Genomic DNA, 22,180 nt, shown 5'->3' with positions numbered 1-22,180 from the left:
TAATAATAAAAATAATAAGATGTCTTTATTCGGGCGAGGTTGAGACTAATAAGTCTCCTCTTTCACCCTACCCCTCGATAGCGTCAATGCAAACATTTAAAAACGGTTGATAAAAGTTTACAATACAAAAATATACAATATACATTGTACACTATTGGTGAAATTTCAAACAAGATAAACTAGTATATGTGGAAATTTGTGTGTAAAAAAATTCTCACTCACAAAAAAGGTCACTATGGAAGATCTCGCTTGCAAGATTCTGCGGTAGATTAAAATATATTATAAAATATAGATGTCAATTTGAGAATCCTATATTGTAATATTCGCGATGCTACCGACCCGCTGTCGCCCAGCCCAGTCCCACATCAACACCGCCCGACTTTACCACCTCCCGCGCTCTCCACCATTCGACCCTCAGAAGCCTCCCCTCCCCATTCAACCCCCTCCAGCGCAATTTTCCCGCCCCCACTCCTCTTACCCCTCCTCTCCCGCTCCCAACCCGGCTCGGCGGCGGCGTGGTTCGTCCCTGCGCAGTGCGAGAGAGTTCGCCTTGGCGAGTTGACGCGCGGAGGGATTCCCCTTCGACACTTCGAGCGAGCTTTGCTTGTGAAGTGGTTGTGCGATCGAACCTACTTCTCCAGGCCGATCGGGAATGAACTTGGTAAACAGTGGGCAGTGGGAAGGCCTGTGTGAAAGAACCGAGTGTCACTCAACGCGAGGAATGAGATTCCACACAAGATAATGAGAGACGGAGGATGTGTATAGTTGATGAATACTGCTACGAGTCATATCTTCCCGCGACCTGTGGTTATCTGCGGAATACTGTGCTCTTTTGTCCCTCAATGCCGAGATGAGACAGCTAAGCGGTTGGTTGGTGGTTACTGGCCGAGTGTGGGGACTGGATTGAACTGGTATTTCAAGTAGCCCAAACACAAATCCCTTCGGAGGGAGGCGGAGAGGTGAATATATATATTTCGAGGTGAATCATTAAATGATATCTTCAGGAGTTTTCGTGTTGTATTTGGGAATTTACCGTAGCGTGTGCTGTCCTTTGGTTTAGTGAAACTGAGATTCTGTCCTGCCCTTGTAGTAAAATGTGATTAAAGAAAAAATATCACCTACGGTACTACAATAAGGCCTTGATATAGCTGAAGTTAACCAAAATAACCCTTGAACCTTGTTGATAAGTGTTTTCAGCTACATTTTCAAGTAAATTGTGGAATCTGACTGAGGTCTTGGTTGGAGATTTTCCTCTCCTTGTGCAAGTTCAAGAACACCAGCGCTCCTTGGAACTACCAACATAAGAAGTGAAGATAGTGTTTACTTATAGTCGCTACTTCACTGTAGTGCATTCTCGGTCAAGTGCCGTGCCGAAAAAATGACCGAACCAGAAGTGCCGAAAGATTTACGCTGTACTGTGCACTCTGTAGGTGTGAAATGACAAGTGGTTTGACATTGAGCTATTCTTGTGTGTTGAAAACTTTCGCCGATGCTCACCCTCCCTTACCCTGTTTTGAGACGAGCTCTAGCCATCCTTATTCTTAGGACCTCAGCTCCTGGAAAATTTAGCGCATCCTGTGCTTGAAAGTAATATGGGCACCTATGTATTCGATGTGGACATAATAAAGGGAACACCACTATCTAATGGGTCGTTTTTCCCTCGAGACTGAATAAGAAGTTGATGTCAGAAATGTTTAACGATTGAAAGCATGCGGCCTGGATTTTGACGTTCGATGTACAACGAATATGAACGTCTGGATTATTAATTGAGATTAGTCGCGAGGTAGGGAATTTTGAATTTTTGGAGGGGAATCGTTTATTTTCTTCTCTTTTCCGCATGGAATAGCTGCCCTGGGATTATTCTACCTGAGGCATTGACCAGCAAGACATAGGGGTAGGGTTCGGAGAAACCTTCACCTTTTCACAGTGACTTCAATCGGTCAGTGTCTTGATAGCGGACGGAAAACCTAAAGTGAAACATTCAATGTGCCTCTGATCCTAATCAGGGGAAGAAAATTTAAGAATTTTTTAATTCCAGTTCGAATTTTAGCAAGCCAAAAACGTCGCTCCAAATCGATCACTACGAGCAAAATGTCTTAACTTTTACGCCAATACGAATACGTTTATGCGTTATCTCCTAGCAGCGGAAGTTCACTACTTTCTGAGTGTTGGGTGTGGTTCATTCTAATTGCCAAGGAACTTATACAAAAAATTTTAATTCCCTGTAAAACTCATAGATTAGCTCATCTGTTTCCAAAACTGGGTTTTCAGTGTTTAATGGTTAGCTCAATAATAACTTTGTCGGAAAATTTTTATTAAAAACCACAATTTTTTGCTCGGTATAAACTCATTGTACGTCAAACTTATGTGTTTTCATGTCCGATACTCTATTGAAATAAAGATTTTTGTAATTTATATGTTTTGAGGGCATTACATTGGATTACAGTTTTTTTCCAATTCGTGACAATCAGTGGTATGTTTCTCTTCTTATAAATATAGAAATGGCTCTCGTAAAATTTGAAATTTAAACAAATTATATAAATTTATTGGCGGTGATTAGGTGTTACTATTTGGAGCTTCGTTTTTGTAGCAGAACTAAAGTGTTCATAAAACTGGAATTCAACGCTTCGAATCATCCTTTTGGCTCCTCAAAGTGCAGTGCATTGTGACTCCTCAAAGGCTGTAACGGAACTGACTTCAGATCAGGGAAGGCGAAGCGTGGATAAGCGTGCCCTGAGACCGTCCTGTCAAGAGGAAATTTCAATAGCCAACGAGAATGGCGAGCGTTCGATTGCTCCTGGTGCCTGTGCTGATTATCTCCCTGATCATCTCAACAGGTAGGACTCTTAGGCATAGGTTCTCAATGAAAATACTTTTAAGAACATTTTTTTTGTCATCCTGGGATGGACACACCTACGATAAGTGATTTTCATTATTTTGTAACGGACGTATTTTTTCTTTGTTGTCACCAGAAAACTCATTTAATAAATAAATATGGACTTCGGAAATTTAAAGGATAAACCTTGTAAGGTTCACCATTATATTTGAGAAGCCCTACCCAGTTCTCAGCATAGTTTAAATTTCAGGTGCAAAGTTATGATTATGAAATACATACCATGTTATAAAACCTAGGTTAAATACATTAGTTAGTTACATTTTCAGGTGCTGTGTTATGAATATGATTCACGCCCAATGTTATGAAACCTGGGTAGTGCTTTTTAAATATATTAGTGAACCGAAACGAAAGACAAAACCAGTAAAATTTCAATAGTTTCTTCCCCGAAACGAAATGTAGAAACGAAACGAAATGGATTTAAACCCGGGGAGCTAAACTCAGGGTTGAAACTAAATCGGAGTCAAAACTACTAAGGGACGAAATTAAGCCAAAACTCTGGGACGAAACGAAATGTAGATAATGTTTTGCGCCATAGGGACAAGGTGCTTCACCTTCAAACAGTTTAGTTTCGACCCACACACCGAGTACGAGGCATGGTTGAATGAAGTGTAGGTACGATCCACCGCCACTAGATGCATGGGGCATTCATATTTTGGCCACTAACAGGAGAACGGTGAACAAAAACTGGCCATTCGATTCTAAGCTCCATGTTTTAAACTCTCTACAGGTATTTCTAACGTGACGGGTCGAAACTATTCCGTCTTATCCCCCTCCACTCAACTTCTTGAATCGAAACTTAACTATGAGCAGCGGAGTTTCGATTAATTTAGTTTCGTTACCGGGAGCAAAGTTTCGTCCCGGGTTGAAACTTATCTCCTTCGTGATTTAAATTTCGAACGAAATTAAACCTAGGCCTAGCATTTTTGTTTATATCCGGGTTGAAAGTAAACATTTTTGTTTCGTTTTAATTGCCATCCCTGCTTTAAACCTCAAACTGCTATCAGTACTAGGCTGTTATATATGAGATGACTTGGAAAAGAGTATGTTTTATAGTGTAGGATATGAGGTGACAAAATGGTAGATAAACTAATGAAGATGACGGGATGGTGACTAATCTTTTTATGTTAATTATTATTTTAATTCATAAATTATATTATCTCATCTGTATTTCCAGTAATGCAGTTTGCATAGCATCTTATTTGTGTGTCGCTATTTTGGATTGTTTTGGAGTATGTATTCCTATAAGTGTTGGTAGATGGCAATAATGAAAGTAACACGAAAAAAAGTCTTAAAGTAGTTTTCAGCATCCGTTAACTTCAAGTACTATAGAAGCATTTGGAATGGTAACTAATGCTTTTTGCAAAACCAGTACAAAGACTTTTGGCTACGCTTTCTCATGCTAATCGATCCAAGTTTATCCTCATTTCTGTCTCGTTTCCATAAAACTCGAATAAGCGTTGTTAATCCCCGGGCTTCGTGCCGCTTTGAGCTGTCACCCTGCTGCGAACGTAGTTTCGTATTCCCTTTTGTGTGCTTAGCTACGGAAGGTATAAATTCTAACTATCCTCAGCTGTTGGATTTTTTGTACGAAACTTTAATTGTTATCGTGCTGGAAATGTAAAATACATTGCTTCTGAATCCATTACTCAGGCCCGGTATCAGATGGCAAATAAATATGTAACATGTTTTATGCAAGCATAAAAACTAGGGCGCGCTCATGTATGTGTAATTTTTAAGTGTTTTTTACGGTTGTGCTGTAATTTTCGTACAAAGTGCTTCTTTGATATTTATTCAATTCAATACATTTTAAAGTCTTCATATTCGCACAATTCTTATAGTTGCTATAATACGATGTATGTGAATTTACACGCAATTTAAATTTTTTACAGGAATAATACGCTCATTCCAATAATCTCGATGTGTCGAGTTAAGTTCATATGAAAAGAAAAAAAATCCTTTGCACCAGGTAACTGAGATTTGGATAAAATTTTCTCTTCGCACAGGCTGGGATATTCTTCAAAACGCCCAATAAAAACTACTAATGCTCATAAAAAAAGTACCTTATACTATGATACACAATGTCAACTAGTTGTCAATGTGTTCTTTAGTAACAATTTACTTAAATGACCGTGTTATATTCTCCATTTGAAAGGCTTTGACTGTATTTACTGAATGTAGAAGAATATCAATGCCCTGAAAGAACAAAATGTGGAAACCCGAAACGTATACCGTTGAGAAGCTTTTTTCATTTACTAAGACCATAATTCGGGATAGCAGAATATGTATTTATATCAGAGCTCGAACAGAATGATACAATTGCTTACAAGAATGGAATTTCATTTTTAAATGATGAGGTAAAGCTATTTGGATTGTCTACAGATAACTTGAAATAATACGAACTACGAAAGAACATTCCAATTATTGTAAGCTGTTGAAACGACAAATGCCGATTTTCGGCACATTTATTCGCAATTTTTTCAAAACAGGGTAAGTTAAATCATCAACGCTCTACTTTCATCTATTTTTATAGATTTAAAAATATGCTAAAGAATATTTTCTTTTAAAAAATGGCTCTAGATGCTAGTCTTTTAGAACAAATACATATTCCTTCTCCAAAACTGGCGGTTTACTGGTAGTATTCTATTAAATCAATCTAAAATACCGCGACAGATAAACTGGGCGTCAAAAATCAATTATGATTACTTTTCCTTGATTAGCTGTACAAACACTCCTACCTGATAAATCATTATTTCGTACAAAATTTCAAACATAACTTCATCCAAAGCTCATTCATCAAACGACTAAAAATCCTACCCCCGGTAATTTCGAGGGATAATGACCTATCCCGGCTTTAAATCCGCATTTGCGGCATAAATCCACTTTGATCCTTCTCTCGCGAGTTCTAGCAAGTATTATGACAGGTGCTTAAATCATCAACATTTTATACTACCACAATCGTTGCACAGTGAGTCACTCCTTTCGTGTTTGAATACAACTATGTGACTGGTAATGTTATTTGTTTATTTACCAAAGCTTCCAAGTCTCAAAGCGGTCGTTTTGTTCTGACTTGAAATAGAAATTTATTGATTTAATTTGTTGGATGTAGTGTAAACATGAGTTACGACGGTTAAAAAAAATATTTTACATGTATAGCAAAATGAGAAAATTAACAAGACTGATGAGCGTCAAAGAGGCGGCCATCCTCCATAAATGAGTGCGTGACGTCATCAACTTATCTGCGAAAGGTTTGATGCCGTTTCATTTTTCGTCTCGAATATGTTGAAAGTTGGGGGACGGATCGGGAAGCATGAAAATGCAGTTGTCTGCTTTTTTTTTACTGTACCGAAATCGGCTATGAAATAAAATTGTTGAATGAGCCCATTCTCACAGATCTAAGTCAGATTAGACCGGGCACATTAACAGCTGAGGTGTGCCGATCGGAGAATAATGAGAGGAAGCAGCGAAGTTTGGCCTGTATGCATGCAGCTATGGTAGAAATGGAAGAATCCCAGGTCATAATACCCTGAAAAATCCACATAAAATAAATGATATGCCTTGACTGGGATTTGAGCCTGGATCCCTTGATTTCTGGTCGTGATTAGCCAGTAAGCTACCGAGGCGTCATTCTCCCTTGTGGAAATTTGAGGTCTATACTGGATAAGGTGGTATGGCTAGCTGAACTGGCTAAAGGAGAGTTATTTTTTCTACGTATATTTGATTGTTCAAAACCAAATTTTATAGAATATAATGGCACGGCAATATTTTCTACATAAATATATCGTAAATAACTAATTGATTTAAATGAAAAAATAAAAAATCAGTACTACAATCAGTGTGTGCTATCTGCTGGTCATATTATTCAGGTAGGTTATATTATTATGAAGTACATATATCACTGAAAACTGCTAAGGTATTAACTTAGCTTGCGAGCTGGTTCTCAGTTTTAATTTTATCCATTTCCCCTATTTAACATTGAATTAGCCATTTTTTAGTCCTCCTTTAACCACATTCAATCGATCTATTTTTTTAAATTTAGTGGCATATAATGAAACATTTTACTAACAAAAATAGTGATAACTTTTTTATAAAATTAGATTGTTAGTTTTTAAGTTATTTAGATTCATAGTTATATTTGTACTTTTCCACTATATGTATTTTCACATTTATTGTACAACATGTTTCCCAGCTAAGCGCATTATTAAATACGTGTCGAATAATCAGAAAATTTTTATACTCGGAATGAAAAGTCGAGAGTGCTTCATGAACTTATTTTAAGATACTTTATAGCTCAAATATTAAAATACATTATAAAACATTAAAAAAATCCCTTTACAAAGATTTAATACACTTTTCCCTGAGTAACAAACACATTTTTGACTTATAGTGCAAGAAAAGAGAAAATCCTGAAATTACATAGCATATTTTAGATTAAAAATATTTTAACAATTTTATTTATTATAATATTAAATAAATATTTATCCGATTAGACCGGGCAGACTAACAGCTGAGGTGTGCCGGTCGGAGAAAAATAAGAGGAAGAGAATTCTTTAATTTATATTCATTTAATTTTATTATTATTATTATATAATCACGATTGTTCTGTAATAGGGAATTATAATTTCGTCCTCCGTTTTCGGTTAAAACCCAGCCATTTTGAACTTGCTATTTACATTTGCTCGGAGGGGCGGATCAGCTCACTCCGCCCTTATTTTTGCCTCCTTCACCGTCCATCCGCCTATCACCCTCCTCCGTCCTCGCCGCACATGCAACTAGACATCCCCTAGGGACCCACTTGATGGTTCGCGCCACTCAGTAAGCACAATACGTGCGATAAGAAAATTCTATTGTATGAGGCCCGTGAGGCCTGCGTCACGCTTGTGTCAAGGAGCTAAGTTAACGACTGTGCGATCGAAAGGAAAAAATACATCCGTGTATTTTATAGAAAAGTATTTGCACAAATCCGTGTCCAGGAATGTCACTGATTCTGACGAGCGTGTTTTTTGGATTGAAATTGGCAGTTAGAAGTATTATTCCAATCCGTGCAAAGGAATATTACTGATTCTGATGACTGTTTTTTTTTACCTGCAATGGTAAGTAGGTGTTTAAGTGTTTACCTGCATAAAATGCAATTTTTAAAATACAATTTCCTTATAATATTGCGGGGTCTTACTTTTTGTGGTCTACAGTTGATAAGATACAACTAGGAGAGGAATTTTTGATGTTTTATAAAATTGACTTATAGCTAGTTTCTTCGTGTGTCGTGTTTTTTCCGAGCAATCTCGGTAAGCTGATTCACATGAGAATTGAACTGAGGAAGATTACTAAGAAGCGAGGTAACAGCTGCCATCTACCAACCGTTGTATTTACGGCAAGATGGGTGGCCGTACTTGGTATCTGCTTTCTGTTATGTCTCTCTGTTCCTTGGGCAGGATTGACGTCTTCATAAGTACCAACAAATGACTTAGATTTGCCCTTCTATTCATTGCGCTGTCATAGTTATATATGCACAGTATTTATGCTTTAATGGGTTGCCTAAGGCTTGGCTGCTGACCAACGGGTCACGTGCTATATGAGCGTTAAGTTCTGCTCTGACTAAACAAGAGCTACTTTCGGAATGATATTATGAGAGACGACCGATATGTACTGCATAAAGACATTTAGAAGAACTAATGATATTTTCTCGAGAAGTATTGAACCAGATCAATGGCATGGGTGAACGCAATATTTTGAGCACACACCAACGATACGTATCGGGATATAACACTATTGTGTCTTGGTATGAGTCGAGTTCTGCCCTGTCCTTTTATAAGCGACTTCAAGTTTGATATATTGAGAAGTGAACCACATTTACTAATAATAATAAACGTTTATAGGCGTGGACCCTTAAGGTCCGAAAAACATTACAGAAATAAAAATTTAGCTTGCTTTATGTAGTATGTAAGGGCCTTTACAAAAGATAATGATATTTTTTCGACAAATATTAAACTAGATCAATGATATGGGTAAGGATTTTTAGCATAAACCGACGGTAAGCATGGTAATTATTACATAGCTAGGGTCAATTTACACTTTTGACTCCATATAAGAGTTAGTGTCTTACTGAGTTAGCATCCTGTCCTCCATGTGTCTCCCTGTTCGTCCGGCGTGGTCCATTGAGATCCCTCCGGTCATTAGCGCTAAATGGCGTCGGGGTAGTCAAAGCGTGCAAGTGTTTACGCGAGGACATTGCATCAGAGGGGACGGCAGGGCGGCGCTCTGCGGTCGCTGCGGCTTCGAGGGCGGGGACCGTTTGATGAGCCTCCCGTCGCGATCCTTCTCTCTAAATGGGATGCAGAGCGCGATTGAGACGGTGCAGGATTGGGATCGGACGTGAAAACGGTGTGTGTAACGGGAAGTTATTGAGTGATGTTAAGAGGCCGCATTATACCCGCCATTTGCTATATTTTGGTCGTTTTTCGTGGTATACTCCTGTTTTATAATTAACTATCAGGCAACCCGGCGCTGATCGGGGGAAGATGTTACCCGTAGAAGTGGGAAAATTGGAAATTGTGGTCATATAGCAGGATTTTCTAGTTGATACAACAAAGCAGTATGTTAACGGTACATCGGTATCCATTTCTATGCACCGCACATGAGATCAGCTTATACCCCGCACCAAAACTTTGATCGTTATGTGTGTATGCACATGCGTTTAGTAAAAATTTCGTTAGCACGCATGCCCCAGTAAAAAGGTTTTCACCGGGAACATTAATACATAAGTGTAGTATCCTTAGAGTTGTTCTCTCTTTGAGTGTGTCAAAATATGTCCGACAGGATATCCAACCGCAGAAATTGCATGACGTGACATAACAAAAGGTAGTGAGAAAATAAAGCAGAAAAGACGCGTCAGACGCAGCTAAAAGTCACAATGAGGGGTTGGGAACATAAGACGCATATATGTTATAACTTTGGTCACAATGCGTGCAGGGTATGGAAACGCATAGTGCACAGAGAAACAGACATCCTCTTTTATATTTATAAATTTATCAATTACAAGTCTGCAGGATTCATTGATACCCTCTGGCCAATTTTATTAAATAATAAGGCGATTATTATCTCTAAATGGGATCCAGAGAGCGATTGAGACTGTGCAAGATCGGAACAGGTTGTCTCATGCGCAAGAATTCAGTGTTGATAAGAGAACGCATTGAACCCTATCATTTGGCCGTTTTTGTCGTTTTTCGTGACATACTACTATTTTATACTTAATTTATCAATTTGAAGTTTTCGGAGAAGTAGGGGCTAAATTATTCTGCGCTCAATGGTAAAATTTGGTGAGAGCCTTTCTTACACCCATTGCTATATAAATCAGACAAAATATTTGGTAGTGTAATCCCTTCTATTGTTTTAATTACCTCAAAAGGTCAAAAATGGTTGAAATATTTAATAAATTGTGTATGAAATACAACAAAGTTTACTTTTTAATCTATGTTACCATTGCACAAAGTGAACTCGAAAACCATTGATTTTGAACCCTTTTCTTTATTAAGTAAATGTAAAATATGAGGGTTTTATATCTGAGAGAGTACTAGGGGTAAATGTTTATGATAGCGACAAAAGTAAATGTAAACCTGGTTCTACTACATATTTCATGAAAATTCACGAAATAGTTAAATCATTACACCGATAAGCGTCTGAGAAATGTAGGAGTGATTCGTCCTATTAAAAGGATATTGGGGAAAGTTTTTTTTTGAAAAAAGAAGTATTTATTAGCATGCTTTCCAATGCCGGCGCTTATTATAGCTATGGAAATTATTAGAAAAAACTAGTTATCCTCATTTATTCACCGCATCGCGTTCTTAATTTCAGTTCTTACGTGTTTTTAGAATTATTTCTTATCTTCTGGTGCTTCTCTGATGAATCATATCCTGTACTTTCACCAGCATGCAGTCATTCAATTTTCCTCCTAATCTGATGAGATAGATAGAGCAAACTTCGTAATAAAATGGACGTAGGGGTGTCCAAATGCAGCTTTTACGGTCTCTTTGTAAGATTTTGTTTAAAAAAAATTAATTTTCAACGTTCATAAAGTACATTTATTGCTCATATACACACCTAAATTTCCATTTTAATGACCTATTTGAATAATGACTTCCACGTGCGCTACCTTTGAATATAGTATAAAATCTGTTACTATATCAATTGTAGACGATAATTTTACGAGAAACAGGTTGATAAACGTGATTTGAATATACAGGGTTTCAATTTATTACTAATATGATCTCTCATTGTGAAATTGACTACAAGTTATTTAATATTTGTAGAAAAATTATTATCTATGTTTAATTCGCAGTGAGAAATTCCCGATATTACTTTCAAATAACATTTAATTTAACTGTAAACGTACTTGATAAAGTAATGAAACTTTACTCGAGAAGGTGGATTGATGGATGATGCATTGAATGTAAGCTATATTATATTCTTAAAAGTATGGTATTTACCATATTCATATTATATGGCCAATTGTGTTCTTCCGATGGTGTTAATCAATTTCTCGACTCCTTTTTTCACTTCAAGTATCGTTTATGATGAAAATGTATGTCTCCAATCGTTACTGACATCACCACTGGGACGATTCAATATCGAAATCTCGAATTCAATTACCCTCGACCACTCAGTCTTGTGCGATACATTCATCGTCAAATTATGTTGGGAATATTACAAAGGGTATCTGGCCGGTCTTTTAGCTGCAAATTGCTTTATAAATTCCAAATGACTCTCCTTCGCTGCATTGGAAAACCTGCCTTCACAGAGGGGATATGCTGCAGATTATCTGTTGAAAAATTGGATTGGAGTCTTCCGTGAAAATTATCTGTTGAGGGCTTCATTTTGAAGTGAATTGAAGCAGTATTTGCCTAAAAGCAACTGTGGGAATGGGATTCTGAATATATTTCATAACATTTTGAATTCTTTGATAAATGTGAAAATGTTCTTTTGCATATAAAAATAGTAAGTGTAGAATAAAAGACAGTACATATTAAATGATTTGCAAAAATGTTGATTAATTATGAAATTATGCCATGGATACCCTGAAATACATCTCCCATTTTGGCTACACAGTTAAGTTGCAATGGTGAAAGGTGAGTTCAAAAGAATCTCTATAATAAACAAGACGAAATCTTATGGCTTCCGCATGTCCATGAACAATAAATTACCATAACGAAAGTTACCTATCATGAACGATGTAGTGACGTGCTGGCATGTGGAAGTCATGAAGCATCAACGAAGATTGGAAAAACTCCAAAAGATGGCGGTAGTTTATCATGCCTTTATTACATGAGTTACAGTATCGAAATACATCGCCCAAAGTACAAACAAGCACTTATAACATATGCTTTTATATCTTATGTTGCATATTGAATTGTTTATGATACATTGCCAAATAAAGGGATGACATTAATAATTGAATTTTTTGCTCAGTCAATATATTTATGTTATTCGAAACAAAAAATATGTCACCATGCGCGAGAACAAGTGAGCATTGTAGTCCTTGCGGCAGAAACATTAAAAAAATAGAATGCAATCATCCATAGACGACCTACGTGGTAGTAGTGTTATAGAAGGGAGAAGTGGGGACAAATATCATGGCTTTCTCTATTGTTACAGGAGCACGGGCAAGTTTTTTTTAATGACACGGTGTTCGGCACAGGTCACAGAGTGAGTAGCGTGATCTCTTTCCACCCTTGAACCAAATCGTGAACTTTCCACAACACCCATCGGTGTACAACACGTGTGACCAATTCCTGCTCGACCATTTCTCCCACCTTCCTCGCAAAAAATTTCATCGTGCTTCCTGTAGTAAGGCGAACCACTCATGCATACCCATCCTTTTCCGTTTCCACGCCTTTGTTTATCTTACCCCAAGCGCCTGCAAAAGGTGAAACGGGAATTCCTTTTTTCGTTTCCTCTCTCTCTCTCCCTCTGGGTTGAAAAAGGAATAAAAATGAAACGAAAAAGCAATTTGGCGAGTGTTTGGGGTGGTGAAAAGAAGGTCGATATATATGGTGAAAGGGAGGAGAGGTATTTGTATGTTGATAGGTGGGAATGCAGGGGAAATGAAGCTGGGAGAGAGGGAATGAATTGTTTATCGTGGAGCGATCCGGCGCTGAAAGAATGAACTACCGAAAATCCGGGCTCCCAGTCCGGCGATTTGAGGTGAATAAATATGGAAGGACTAAATAAAAAGGATGTGGGAAATTACAGCAGTTGAGGAAAAGGGTAAAAATGTATGAGGAAAGGTAGGAGAGAAATGTCTAAACGGAACCCAAAGAATTGAGGAAGAGAACTGCTTAGAGGAGACCCAATTACATCCCGTTGACGGTTGATTTCTATTGCCACTTCGGTCGAATTTTTAACTGTTTACAAAAATGTCCACGGCGCGTTGACGAGTGCAATGCGTTCCTTATTTTTTAATATTTTCCACACTAATTTTTGTGATTGAAAGGAATAGCATTTAAGATAAATTGGATATATTACATATATAAATTTAATAGATCACATCATCATGTTTATAAATATCGGTTTATACACCTAATTATACCATATATCCCCGTGAAACTCGGATCACTTTGTCAGTTAGCGACACATGTGGCGACTTTCGTAAGCATCTTTAAATTCACGAAGAGTGGCAACACATTTAAAGGCTATCGTCAGGATCCTCTTTCGTAATGTTCGTGGAATTGAGGTTGAGAGCTATGCGATAAAAGCCATCATGATGCAGTTCATTTCTTTCGCTCGGCGCACATCCAACAACATCAGTGAATGGTCGCAAATGGAACGGGAAAAATGAAAGCAAGCATCCCTGAACGCTTGCATTGTCTGCAGCGGTCTTTGGTGATTATTCCATCCCACCCTCGTCCCAAATTGATCCTGGAGGCTGAGAAAACCTCGGTGTTCCCAAATGATTCGGAGTTGATCAAATAACAGTCTTCCCACCGTATCGCGCAACAGCTCTGGCCCCAGTGCGGAAAATGTTTGCGAAGGATACACCGATGGGTGAGCTTTTCCTGAAAACTAATTACCCTTGGGGCTTTGGGAATCGCTATAAACGTGGAATCATATCTATCATTGTTCTGGGATCTCAGAATAAATTGATTTTCGAAAGGGGTACTATTTTATATTGACTATAGATTTATATATGCTTGTCACTATCAAGAGTGACATCCGCTAAAGGTGCCTTGGAATTGGAACAAGTATTTCTTTATTGGCTTGGTATTACAGTGAACCAAATATGTAAATGGGCTTAATATATATCACCATAAAAGGAATGTATTCTCTGTGTCATGAGCACATGACTGTATCAATCAAGTATCCCAAAAAAAGGTTATAGAAACTATTATTACACTTTTGTGCCAAAAAATACTAGTTTTGCTGCACAAAATTGAAATTCAGACATTATTTAAAAAATTTAATTCAGCCATTGAAATTCATTTCAGACCTATTTGAAAGACTACTAATTGAAATTTAACAAATACATTAATTATCTTATTGAAGTTTTTTTAAAATGCATTAGTGAATTAATATCATAATATACTAATTTTATTCTATTTATAAAAAAAATTTCAGATTCAGAAGGTGACATTGTTTTGCGCAGCCTAAAATGTCCAGGCGTAATACCTACTCAATCACTCATATTTTATTTAGATAACCATCGTTTGTGCTTAGTTATGGATATCTGGTCGTTTATTTATTTCTTAAGTCGCACGTTTTCTATATAACTCATTACCATTTGAAACTCATTGGCGTCATCACACCGTCAGACTACTCCTCGCATTTGATGCATTAAGGGAAAAAGTTCTATGTTAGTGATGAAAGTTCTATAGAACAGCGTAATTGAGCTTGGTTAATCACTGTTGTCGCTTTCAAAAGAGGACTTGGGATGTGTTTTGATGTTTTAGCGACTGATGATTTACCGATGATGGCTCGATTTTCTCGTGTTGCGTCATTTTCACTTTTGTCATCCCAGGTTATTCGGTATAATCCGAACGAAACCGTTTACTTTCAGATGTAGAGAGAGTTAGTTTCATAGAAGGGTAGGCTAAATATCCTTAATAGGGAATTTACATGGAATTAGCCAATTGGTGCTGCAAAATTACCATTTATTTACACACGAGTGTAATGATAGTTTATGTAACCTTATACTGGGCTACTTGTTTCATACAGACATGTGTTCCGGCAAGTCAGCTTCAATATCAAATTCAATTCATAGAGAATATATCGACCTTTTCCAGTGATACATATTTATACTATTAACATCACTGGTATTGACCCCTCGCAGAGATTGGATCCAGCACTTGGCTTCCCTTAATACCTCACTGCGGTAAATATTTACATCTACATAATACACTGCAAGCCACCAACAGATGTGTTGAGTAGAGGGTGGACTATCACCGACTTACACCAGAGAATTAAAATTCACTTCCACTAACATGCACTGCGCGTCATGTGCGCTTCATATAGTTCATTAGCTACTATATCCTACTTATGGAGGCAAAGGACTTTCAATGTGTTGTTTCATATCACCCTATGTTTTTATTTATTTTAAATAGAGTAATCAAAGAGGGTGCAGTTTGTACTTTGGTCATATCCAAAGGTATGCAATTCCATTTGGTGTTATCTCATGTCTGTATGAAAAATATCAAGATTTAAAAATATGTTGAATAAGGGCGAACTGCAATAAAGGAAATAACTATTATTTGATTCAGGCTTCACTATAATTAGAAATTTTCGGTGTAAAAAGATATTTCAATGACTTTGATATGAATATTAACTGCCATTTTTAAATGAAGTGGCTAATCCTTTCGTTATTTGATAAACTAGTTCATAAAGAGGGATCAATAGCATTCTGGGAATAAAACTTTAAATGAAGCACTAAGAGTACAGGGAGGTAAACATTGGAAGGGCAATTATAGCCGTAACTGGCGAACACGTTGGCACACGTTCATATCTCGGGGCATTAATAGCAATGCGAAGAGCGACTAAAATGTTAGATCAATGGCCATTGATACGTGATCAAGAGCTACGGTTGCTGAATGTGCGGTGGGAATGAAGGTGGTGCTGTCAGTGGAATTGAAAGTGAGGGAGATTAACAGAGGAATAGTAATTGTGGGCAAAGCACTTGGATCACCGAGCAAATCCAACGAGTACAGTTACGCATTAGTGACGGGTCCAGTTGCGCATGGCGCTTTTGTAATGGATACATTGACTTCTGACCCATGAGTACTATAGCAGCGCTGCTATTGACTAAAATAGGTAGCAATATCCGGGTACCATGCACATACTAACTGAGGTTAGGTAAAAAAACTTTAAATTATCTCATAAATAATTAAAAAGCAGGTTTTCTTTAATAGATTTTCGATGATGATGAGAATGAAAAGATTTTAACACTCAGTGAGGAAAATTCTAAGCTGATATAACTCACTTGATTTGAATCGAGTCCCACAATTTATTATCTCACTCGTTAAGTGAGTATTAACGTTCGATCTTTAGATTTTATCGTAGTTCTTATAATATGGAGAACTGTATGCCAGTTATTTCGGCAACGATATAAATGTTTTTGCTATTAATTTTTCTCATCTGCTAAGCACATTATCGAGAAATTTAGTTAAAAACAATAGGTACACTAAATGTTGTAAATTCGTAGCTTATGTCGCTCAGTTGATTTGACAGCAGTTCCAGCATTCATTATCTAACTCGTAAAGTGGTGTGCTGCCGTTGGGTATTCTATTTTTATCGAGGTATTTATGATAAAACGAAATTTACATAAGTTATTTTCGCAATGATATCTACGTTTTAATTTTTATCTATGATTTCTATCTGATACGGCTAGCATTTTCTCAAGACCTTAAGTAAAAATTCTAATTTACAGCGGCATTTCCCGGAAAGTGCTATATAGTACACTCAACTTTTATAATCATGTTCTGGAATGCATAGTATAGAAGAGCTTACTTTGGAATTTTCATGAAAATTAAATATTTCTCCTCTCTTGGTGTAACATCCTTAAGAGGACTCATCACTTCTGCTCGATCAGTCTTCTTTTACATTTTTCAACTTACTCTATCATATTGCGCAACATTTTTTAAAAATTTAGTTAGAGAAAATGAGGCTTGGAAACACACTTTTTCTTCGTCATTCGAAAAATTACTACCACAGGAGTGTTCCAAAATTTTCATTAAAATGCCATTTTTCGTTCATTTCTCGTTGCAAGCTCCTGAAGATTGTTTCGAAGTTTCCCACGAGATGGGAGATAAATTATTATGGTTTTATTGTAGTTTAGCGTGATCTCGTGTTGAATTAAAGAAAACGTACGGCGTGTTGTAATGATTTGCCATTCGTTTTTTTTGTCGGCAGTGTAATATAACTCGGAGACTCGTGCGAACCAGGGACAATTATTTGGGAGAAGTAAGATAACATTTCATGATTAGCCTTCTCTGGCTTTTATGGTGAGCCGTAAACGCAGTAAGTTCATTCATGACATGCAAATATAATCCCGTGACAGTTCCGAAGAACGTTAGGTCCTTTTTAAAATTTTTGAATTCTGCATGATTTGATCAAAACTGTTCCTGCACAAAATTCTTCGCCGCACGTTGATACGAGTTGCTAGGCCAAATAAATAAAAAGGAAGGAAGTGTGTATGTAATTTTTGTACGCAAGGTTCTCCTGGAGAGACGCTAACACGGGAAACCACAGGACCTAACACGGGAAACCAACATTCACATTGAAGCATTTTATAACCAATTTTCTCATTAGAAAATATACCAAAATCATTTTCTATTAAATAAAGAGCCTTCAACAACTGAATATAAATTACATGGACATAACTTTACCGGAATTTCATTTAAAAATAACGTATCCACGTAATTTATTATATAAATTAAAAGATAGTGCATGTATTGCCATCTGGCAACTTTATACACATAATGCCTAACTTGGGAGTGGCGTGATATGTCATCAAATAACAAATAATTTGGTATGGAATTGCGTTTTTGAGGCTTTTTTGTCAACTAAGTACAAAAGGAGCAATTATACAATGTGGCCTATTTCATTTAAAGGAAATGCCTACAACTCGCATTGCCACCAAAATTTAGAAACTCACCAAATTAGGTAAAATGCGACGTGGAAAGTATTATCAGATTCAAGCCAGAATCCTATATGTTATATTTAAGTAAGTAGACTGAAATAAGCGGGTTTCAACGTTTTCACTTTAAAAAAAGGTGGAGAAACTTTTTCCTTATTTGAGCTTTTCAGACGGACCTGATGCAGATCGGCTGCGAATAAATGCCCTATGAGTAATTATAAAACGAATACTTCGTGGAGTTGAATTTTTATTCCTAAAATTATTAAACCTGTTCTCATAACATGTAGTACAGCGTATATATGGCATTTCTCAGAGGATTATAGTGTTGGCAGCGTTTGAATTCGCGCTAGTATCACGGCGGAGGGATACGTCGGGCTAACGATGGATGTGGCGGAAGGAGCGCCGCTAGCGTGCGGGAGGGGAGGGAGAACTGACGACGAGCTAAGCCTGTCCGGAGGCGGCATATTGTATGCGAGCCCTGGCCTGAGCACACGCATGGTCGTGTTGTACTTGTGCAAATAAATGTGTAAAGCCGAGAGTCTCGTGTCATTTTTAAAATATCTAACAATAGGCAGGAAATTTGCGATGATTTCTTTATTCATTCATAAAAGATCTTTGTATCACAAGTTGGAGACCAATGCCTCGATTTCGAAATCACTCTCCCTCTCGAATCCCAACCAGTGGCCATTTTAATACGGATAGTTCCACTTTATCACGGAATCTAATGCTAAACATGTTTTATTAATTTTTAATAAATCACAAATAGGCTCTGCTAAAAACGGACTCGTTAATTAAGAGATTGTGTTGGGTGGCATGTAATAGTAGCGAACGTTGGTGATCAAAGGAGTTGAAGGAATTAAAACTTTGCTGTTTCACAGGGATATTTTATTATTTCCGAAAATGGTTTCGTTAAAAGGTAAGAGGACCTTGCCCTAATATTACTCTTTAACGAAACCATGGTCGAAGAGAATAAAACACCTTGTGGAAACAGTGAAGACTCCTTTCACTTAAGTTTTGGGTTTTCAGTCAGTTACATGGTTCAAATAAGCTTCATTCACTGTAGAGAATATGATTGCAAGAATTTTGTATTGCGGCATTAGGTTTGATAGTTTAGTAAGCCGGAAAATAGAATATATAGTGCAGGTATGTATTAGAACGGTAGCTGGGGGCAACACTTTAAAATATGATTGCCGTATTTTTCAATTTTTTCCGTCACCATCTTCTCTAATCGATGGCCTTCGAAACAACAACGGCCTCAACTCTTTCACTGATAAGTTGATTACGTCATGATATCATGCCGAGCAAGTTACCGCCTTTCAGCTACTCCTCCCTTCCTTGCATAGATCTCTTGAATCCGTTTGTAGTGTGCACTATTGTGTGCGCTTTAATCTATTGGTAGCTTTCCCTCAATGAGTAAACAATCCGAACTCTAATGACGTCATTAACCCAGGAAACGTGGGTGGTAACAATCGTGGTTTCTTAAGTTAAACTTAAGAGAGAATGGTGAAGTGGGAAAGATTATATGTCCACCGTCGCTCATCTTTCTCTTCAAACTAGCGAGTTTGTTAGTCAACCAAGCTTCACATTCTTTCAAGCTATATTTATCGGCAACACCATTTTTGTGCCAACAATATATGTTATTTATTTCCCTTATTCTTTCCATTCTTTTCATGCCAAATTATGTTTAAAGCACTGCAAATTATGCGTCGTCTTTGTAATTTTGAGAAGGTTCGTACTTATAAGGAGTAACAAAAAGTGAGGGACTGCTATTAAACTTTACAAGCATGGATCATCCCGCCTAGATTTACTCCAAGCAAAATTGAGGTAGTTTCATAAAATTGATATTCTTTGAGTTAAAGCCTGATTTTATCACTAACTATTTTCTTTTACGTTTGCTAATGTGATTTTTTTTCCTTGTAAAAAAATTTAAAAAAATCTCGTTCATCTAAAATTTTAGTTGAAGAAAATATAGCTTCACGTGCAGCAAAAGCTTCCCATTTCTAAAGATAGGTTTCAGAGGAAGATGCCCGGGATAAGGGGGGCAGTAATGGGATGATTCAAAATCCGATATTCTCAGAAGGAACCCCTCTCCTGCTCCATCTCTTTTTTTATCTTCTACGAAATGTCTCATCCATCTTTCCTCTCTGCGCTGTCATATCGTACCCCTCTCAAGTCCTCACTGACCGAATCGGACACGAAAAGCCATGATTCGGCAAGAAAAACCCTTATGCCGATCGACATCCGTTTTTCCTTTTTAAACGCTCGCGAAATATTTTATCTTCTATCAGTATATTTTGCGATATGTATAGAAAGTGAGTGACTCGGATCTATAGAAAAGAAAGATGAGACGTGAGCTACTTTTAGATGAATCTGTGGCATAAGTACATCAGAACTGGTAATGGTTTTTCGGGAGGAAATTTGAGTATAACTGAAAAGGGCTGAAGAAAGAAATAGGTAAATAACGAGTTTTTCCAGTTTGAGGGTGGATTCAGGATTCGTTTATAACACGTTGTTATGCGTTTGTTTTTGTATGACCGGCTTCCATAATATTGCCCAACTGCGTCATGGAAGTCTTGATAACAATTATTATGTAAATATTAAGATATCTTTGTACGTGTTAGAGATAACCATTGAAGTATTCTACGAATTTCATGTGAAAAAGAGGCTGATATCACCTTCCGAGAATGTTTACCTTTGAATTATGTAAAAGGCTGTGCTTCAAAAGTCACTTCATGGTATAATTTAAAATTAAATTTTGCATTGGACAGCTTATGTTACACTTTGCTTATATTTGCTTTACCCGGGAATCTGTTGAGGAAAAGACGCACAGTTATAATTATTTCGGTACTTAATATTACTCCTAGCCCAGCAACATTTTGACGAATAACCAATTCGCTTTTTCTAGTTGTTTCTATAATTTTTTAGTTGCTCTAGTTTAACTCCACGATTTGGATTTTTTTCTAATATAAATTTTTTTCACCGTTAACGATATTCCTCCGCTTTTTTCCTTGCATAAAATATCATTTCACTTTCGGGTAGGTACCGCAATCTTGAGATAACTAGGTACCACTTGCAGAAAAGATTCTCGGGGTTTCCAGCGGTTGATGTTTTCCATGTCTCCCGACGTTTCGAGCAGTGACTTGCCTTTCATCCTCAGGGGATCTTCCAAACGGCATTTGGAAGATTCCCTGAGGATGGACAGCAAGTCGCTACTGGAAGCATCGGGAGACATGGAAAACAACCGGTGGAAAACCTGAGAAACTTTTCTGCATCTGATACGCCGGGAAAACCTAAGATCATACATAGTACAGCTTCTTTGCCGATATGCGTAGCCTCTAATAAGAGTTACGACCTTAAGTACCTACGCGTCTCCGCAGTGGAACATGCTGCGAGTGATTAACGTCACACTTTTGCTATAGTTCGTTAAAATTTCTGAGTTTTTTAATGATTGCATTTTGCTTGTATCTAAAAATATTATTGCAAAGATTTGCTCAATTTTTATTCTGTATGCAAAACCCTGCTCCAAAACTCAAAGGAATGCGTCTCCAGTGAACAAAATCCTCATTATGAGGCAGATACTTATCCTTAGCAACTTATCTTCTACTTTCATAATCATAAGAGCTGAGAGAAGGCATATCTGGTCACAAGATGCAACAAAAATGTAAATATGCGTCTAAAAACCAAGAGATTTCATATGCGGAGGTTACACCAGCGAATCAGTGTGGATGGGAGAGTAGAAATAAAGCCTGCATGTACTGGCTCAGGGGAGAGATGACGACTGACGATTCAGCGCGTAGGAAATTGTGTGGGTGGGATGGTTGGGCACGGAGCACATTCTAGTGGGTAAGTAGCGGCGGCTACAGTTGTCGCTTGTCAATTGTCCACATTAACGCTGCGAGCACTAAAGTGAGCTGGTGTTGGTAACCTGCAATGGAGAACTAGGCTGACTCTTGAGCAAACTCCTATGGGTTTTACGAATGGGAAGGTGCGAAGAATACATGCATTACTTGGGGAAGCGTTTATGCTCCATGTGATCCACGTACTAAATGTCCTGGCCTTTTTGTTATGAAAGTATTGCTCAGTGTTGTCATTGCTTCTCTTCATCCTGAGAGCCAAATCTCCTGATCACCCGTTAAGAAAACAGCAAAGCCACAATGTGTCCAACTGAT

General features: G+C 37.5%; 1 protein-coding gene across 1 annotated transcript in view; it reads left to right on the top strand.

Moving 5' to 3' along the window:
• The first annotated feature begins 545 nt into the window (after positions 1–545).
• The window catches only part of LOC124165781 (lachesin-like), a 107,458-nt gene continuing 85,823 nt past the window's right edge, over positions 546–22,180 (top strand). The window contains exon 1 of the mRNA XM_046543276.1: positions 546–2,837. Coding sequence (XP_046399232.1) covers positions 2,777–2,837 — 61 coding nt within the window. The 5' untranslated portion in view covers positions 546–2,776. The remainder of the gene's footprint in view (positions 2,838–22,180) is intronic.

The sequence above is a fragment of the Ischnura elegans genome, chromosome 9 (assembly GCF_921293095.1).
Source record: "Ischnura elegans chromosome 9, ioIscEleg1.1, whole genome shotgun sequence".
Lineage (NCBI taxonomy): Eukaryota > Metazoa > Arthropoda > Insecta > Odonata > Coenagrionidae > Ischnura > Ischnura elegans.
This window is presented reverse-complemented; position numbering and strand designations above follow the sequence as displayed.